Raw genomic sequence first — 6,000 nt, forward strand, 5'->3', positions numbered from 1 at the left:
CTTCCTGCAGTGATGACTTGGGAAAGTATGGGCAGAACTCATCTTACTGTGCTTCGCTTTATTGCAACTCCCAGAGACTACGTTTCATCAACATCAGGGAAGGCCCTCCACCAGCAAAAGATTAGCATGTGCCGAAAGCACACATAATAGTTAGCATTTTTTAGTAATAAAATAATTTTAATTAAGGTATGTACATTGCTTTTTCTAGACATAATGGTATTGCATGCTTATTAGACAACAGTATAGTGAAACATAACTTTTATATGCACTGGGAAACCAAAAAATTAGTGTGACTCATTTTATTGCAACATTCGCTTTATTGCAGTGGTCTAGAACTGAACACGCAGTATCTCCACGATATGCCTGTGAACCCCTCTGAGCCTCCATGCTCTACGTGTGGTGGTATCCTTTATAGCTTTCCACAGGTTAGGCATCTGTTTGGGAGACAACTTTGTACTTGGGACCGTGGATGGTCAGTGTAAACCACCCGGTTAACTGTCCCATCATCTAGCACTGCATCTGGTTCCTGGGCTGCTTTATAAAAGGGTATCAGTTGCCTTGCTGAAATCAGCATGCACATACTCTTGGCATTTCCCTAAGTCTTGGTTTTATAAACCATTTTAAAGAGAAAGTGCAGTGTGCTTATCATGATCCCTTCTAGTTGATGTTTTATATTTGCCTCCCTGAACTTATTTCACAATCCGTTTACTGATCCATTCAAGAATTTTACATCTGATATGTGGCTTATGGACTTCTTTTTTTAAAAAAATTATTTATTTATTAAATTAACTTTATTGTTGAAAATATTACAGATGTCCCTCTTTCCCCCCCCATTGATCTCCTCCCCCCTGCACCCCCCAGGCCTTCACCACACTATTGTCTGTGTCCACGGGTTATGCATATATGCAGATACCCTCTTTTTTCAGGGTCTCAGCAGTTAAAACCACTCGCCTACCCTTAGTCCTCGGATCTCCTCCAGGGCCTGGGCCTCTCCCAGGTCACTCCCCGGCTCTCACCCTCACAGACCACACTCTTTGGTGCCCTGGGATGGAATATTTCCAGGATTTAGAGGCTTCGATTCAGAGCCAGCTTTGGCACGTCATGCACCAGGCAAGCCCCGTTTCCTCTCCTGTGAAATGGGGCAGCAATGCCACCAACCCATTGAGTTAATCTGAGGATTGGCTGAAATAAACTCCGTGAAACAATGAGCACAGCGCCCAGCGCTGAGAGGGGCTGGGTCTCGGCCGCCTGTGTCATCCTTATTACCATTGCCGTCGTTCGTCCCTCCTGCTGGGCCTTCAGTGGATCCTCCTCTGCATCTAAGCTGTAGAAAGCTGCAGACACCTGTCCTGGCAATGAGAGATATCTGTTTGTTTCTGTTTCTTTAACAAGCTTCATAAACACTTGCTTCTTCAAGTCTTAGCTCTCTTGATGCATCCATGGTGGCTGTGATGTTTTTTTGCATCTGTCTTCTCCCTCTATCTTTATGACAGCAGCAACCACAGCTCATACTTCTGCTAGACCTGGGCCAGGAGACTTGGGGGGCCAGTGTCCTCACTTCCCAGAAGGGTTAACTGAGGCTCTGGAGCTTAAGTAACTTGCCCAAAGTGGAGCAGTTACAGGCAGTGTCTTTGCAGACACTCTGGCTCCAGAGACCTAACCCTCTGCCTCACGTAAAAGGGGAAAAGACTGAGCTCCCTCACGGTGCCCTGGGGACTCCTGGGCTCCTCCCTCCTCTTCATGTTTAGGCCCCCTTATCTTTCTGTCACACTCCCTTTTTCTTTGAAATTTTACATCTTTTCAGTCTTTCTTTGCACAGACTTGTGATTTTTCTTAGAATTGAGAGATTTCCCCTGAGAATCATAAAGACAGTAAAGTGGACACCAGAGCTTTCTGTGGTAATGAACAGAATACAGTGAGGCGAGGAGCCCTCCTGATGCTGGCTCACCTAGGCCAGACACCCTGCAAAGCGCATGTCTTCCCACCTGGTCTCTCTGTGGCCCTGGAACATAGGGTCCAGCATAGGTGTCTGGGGACAGATGGGAGGGGCCTGGACCGGGTGTTTGGGGACAGGAGAGGAGGCTGCTCCAGTTTAGGTATGTGGATGTTTCCTGTGGATGAGTAACAGCTACGTGCAGCGTGGCCTTCAGCAGGAGTGAGGTGCTGGATGAAAAAGTTACCTGCTGAGCAGGTGGGGGTGATGGAGGTCTTAGGAAACTGCTCGCACAGACGGGCCAAGAGGTGACGTCCTGGAGCTCATCTCCCCAGGCTGACCGTGTATGATCCCACAGGCCCTCAAGCCAGCCTGGCCCAGTGTCCAGGAGCAGACAGATGTCTGCTGTTTCTGGCTTCAGGAGTCAGTGGTGTGTGGATGGGCACAGGCCACCCAGGAGCAGGGCTGGTCAGAGGGGGCCTTGGGCCTTGGCATTTGGGGCATTGAACCCTCAGAGACCTCTGTCCCAGGCCCTGGCTTTCTGGTCCCACTGGCTTTCCCAGTGCTCAGGGGTGGTCAGACTGGTGGGAATGGCTTCTATTTCTGGGCATTTACCTGTGAATGGGCAGCCTTTTCCTAAGGAGGCTGCTTCTGAGGAATCCAGGAAGCTGCCTGTCTGGGTCTTCCCCTCGCACTGACCGCCCTGTCCCCAAACCCTGCAGAGGCCTGTGGGAGCAGATCTGTGTACGACGGCCCTGAGCAAGAGGAATACTCAACGTTCATCATCGACGACCCCCAAGAGACCTACAAGACACTGAAGCAGGTCATCGCCAGGGTCGGGACCTTGGAGCAGGAGCACGCCCAGTATAAAAGGGACAAGTTCAAGAAGACCAAGTATGGGAGCCAGTGAGTATGGTGCCCAGTTGCTTGGGAAGTCTCAGCACGGGTGTGGGGAGCTGGGGAAGAGACTGCAAGGAGCTGCCTTGGGGAGGAGGGTGCTGGCCCTTCTCTAGAGCCACCTGTGTCGGTGTGGGGGCTGCGCAGGCTTCCTGGGTCCCTCAGAGCAGGCCTCATTTTACTCTCCAGAGCGCTCTGGGCAGTGACCTGGGAGCAGCACCTCCCTCTTCCCCTCCTGCTTCCTGACTCTGCTGCTGTCCCTTTGCTCTCCTGCCTCCCCAGTTCATTCACTTTCAAAATTAGGCTTTCCTGGGCCAGCATCCCTGCCCCCAGCAAGTTCTGCACTTTCTTCCTCTCTCTTGAGGCCAGCTCTGGACTGGCCCCCATTTGTGTCTTGTAAGGGAGGGGTGGGGGTAAATAGATTACAGACTCAGCCAGGCTGCCCACGTCCCTTCCACCTCCTGCTGGCCTTGCGCCCACAGGCAGTTCAACCAAGCTGCTTGCCTCCTGCCTCTCTAAGAATGGAGGGTAAGAGAGCCTCAGGAACTGCTGGAACTTGGGTTAAATTGCACAAAGTACTAGAACAGTCCTTAGAGGCTACCCTTGTTAGCATCTCTGCCAGACTTTCCCTGTCCAACGGGTATTCCTATGGACCACAATGGCGGAGACCACCACCCACACAGCCTCTGACAGGGCAGCTCCGCATAACAAGGAGTCCTCCTCCTCCCTCCCTTCCTGGTAGGGTGTGGGTTTGCTCTGGGAAAGGAAGTGAAGGGGCTCTGGGAGAGAGAAAACTTTGACCAGGTTGCTCACATGTGCCAAGCACCCAGCGAGAACCTCTCAGGTAACATTGATTTGTCTTTGCTCCTGGAAGAGTCTGTCCTGGCTCCATAAAGAGTCAAAGCATATTCCAGATTCCCTTTAATACCCCTCTGTCGAGAGAGCCTTTGGTGACCTTCTAAAAATGTCATTGCTGATTAAACATGGTAAATCAGGTTGAAAACCTGAAGCTCAGTCCTACTTCCTGTGGTAGCAGCTATGTAAGCACTCGGGCAGCTCACAGGACTGAGCGCCTGTGACCCCTGGGGACCAGGCATTCAGCAGATGGCACCGTGCCCTCGTCAAGCACAGGGCTTCCACACGTGTGGGTGCAATGCACAAGGTCTGTGCAAATGCTCTATACACATGATCACATGTGTGCACATGACCTACTCACTGTGTCCAGGGTCACAGTGGGTGTCTCCACAGGCAGCTTTGGGCTAATTCTTTCTTCCTTTGCTTGTCTATATTTTCATATTTATTACAAAGAATCACATCACATACATAGAAAAAGACTCTTAAGAAGCGCAGATGAGCACTGGCAATGGAGGGGCTGTTCCTCATTTTCTCCTCTCCCCCATCTCCCCTTTGCAGGGAACACCCCATTGGAGATAAGAGTTTTCAAAGCTACATCAGGCAGCAGTCAGAGGTCTCCACCCATTCCATTTAAAGCCTGGAGGACATCCAGCACAGCGCTGTGAGCTGCACCAGGAAGGCCACAGTCTTTGCGAAGGAGGGAGACAGACAAGAAGGCAGAGCGAGGAAGCAAAGGGACCCACACTTCCTCTGCTCGCATAGATGACAAGTGTCAAGCTCATGGAACTCCTGAGACTCTCCAGGGCCATTTCTGTGGTTGCCATGCACTTTATTCATGCCGGTGGGCAGGTGCCCTGAGCTGGCCTTTCTGGACCAGGTGCCAGCGTCGCCTCGCCCACTGCAGAGAGAGTGCTTCTGTCTTGTGAGTGCTGCTCCCTCTGCTGGTCTCTGCAGCGCCTGCACGGGGAGCCTCTGCTTCAGCACAGCGGGGCTTTCAGAGCATTATTCTTTCCCTGTGAGCCTGCTGTCCCCACGCCCACGGGCAGGTGGCTTCCTGGTTTCAGCTTTTGATATTGGTGGTGTTCCTGGCTAGAGGGTCAGTTTTACGGTGAGGATGTGAAGACCTGCATGGAGATCCCAATTTGAGGATGCTCTTGATATTTTGGGGGGTACAGGGTTCTTCTGCAGAGAGTTCCTGGGGAGGGAGGGAGTTCTAGACTTTTCTCCTGGAGGTTAAAGCCTCACCCTGCTGTCTGCTGAGATGCGCCCACAGCCTGCAGACACCCCTCGATGCTGACAGGCTGAGCTGGGTGTCCACCCAGGCCCCACTTCAGGCACAAGTTGTGTTGTTGTGCAGTCAGTGGGGCTTAAAAGCAGAATCCACATTTTCCACCCCTTGTGGAAGTTTGGGGAAGATTTTAAAAATAGAAATGCGCGATATTTTCAGGCTGTTTTTCTTAACATTTTTAATTAGCTCTTTGATATGAAATAACTCAGAACATCCAAACCTGGACTCATTAAAGGGGAGGGTGCCATGGCAAAAAAGGGAATGTGTTGCATCTCATGGAAGCTAGTTACAGGTCCTCCAAAGAAAACGGAGCAAGGGAAGAAATCCTGAACTTGAAATGGAAGGCGCTCGGCTGTGCAGACGCCCCCTGGCCCCCGGGAGTGGTATTGCACTGTGTTTCTATGAAGCCCTTAGAAGCGCAGCGAGGGCTGCTTTCTGTTGGAGTGGGGGGGTTCCTGACGCCCCACGGGAGCTGTTTGCTGACTCTTCCCAGACAGTCCTCATAACTGCAGGCACCGGCTTTGGAAAGCACTGTTCAAACACACAGGACCATGTGCCCTTGTGCCCATCTCTGTTCTTATTTGCAAGTACTGTCCTTCAGACTCAATCTAGATGGCAGATAGTAACATAAATTGTCACAAAAATGGCGGAGAATATGATGTAAAAAATAAACTTTGGGACACACGGCTATTAGGCTGCACCGGACTGCAATTTTTAACATGGATTTGTAACTTAATGGTTCTGTTTATAAGATACTAATGATTTGTGATGTATTTTACTGGCCAATTAAAACAGACGTTTTATTCTTTCTGTGGACTGGCTTGGTTTCCCAGCAGTGCACACTGATAATTGCACGTGTGTGTGGTGGAGCCAGGCAGGTGGGGAGCTGGATGATGTACCTGTGATGACAGGAGAGGTCCCCCTGATGACAGGTGAGGTTCCCCCCTGGTGACAGGTAAGGTGCCTCTGAGAGGTCCAGTAGTGGGGCTTTGGATTGAGCTGGGGCCCATGACGCTCTCAGATAGAA

General features: G+C 50.9%; 1 protein-coding gene across 1 annotated transcript in view; it reads left to right on the plus strand.

Annotated features, from left to right (window-relative positions):
* The window catches only part of RASA3 (RAS p21 protein activator 3), a 106,620-nt gene extending 100,839 nt beyond the window's left edge, over positions 1 to 5,781 (plus strand). The window contains exons 23-24 of the mRNA XM_016212886.2: positions 2,656 to 2,839; positions 4,244 to 5,781. Coding sequence (XP_016068372.1) covers positions 2,656 to 2,839; positions 4,244 to 4,319 — 260 coding nt within the window. The 3' untranslated portion in view covers positions 4,320 to 5,781. The remainder of the gene's footprint in view (positions 1 to 2,655; positions 2,840 to 4,243) is intronic.
* Positions 5,782 to 6,000: the final 219 nt, after the last annotated feature.

The sequence above is a fragment of the Miniopterus natalensis genome, chromosome 2 (assembly GCF_054644295.1).
Source record: "Miniopterus natalensis isolate mMinNat1 chromosome 2, mMinNat1.hap1, whole genome shotgun sequence".
In the NCBI taxonomy this organism is placed as follows: domain Eukaryota; kingdom Metazoa; phylum Chordata; class Mammalia; order Chiroptera; family Miniopteridae; genus Miniopterus; species Miniopterus natalensis.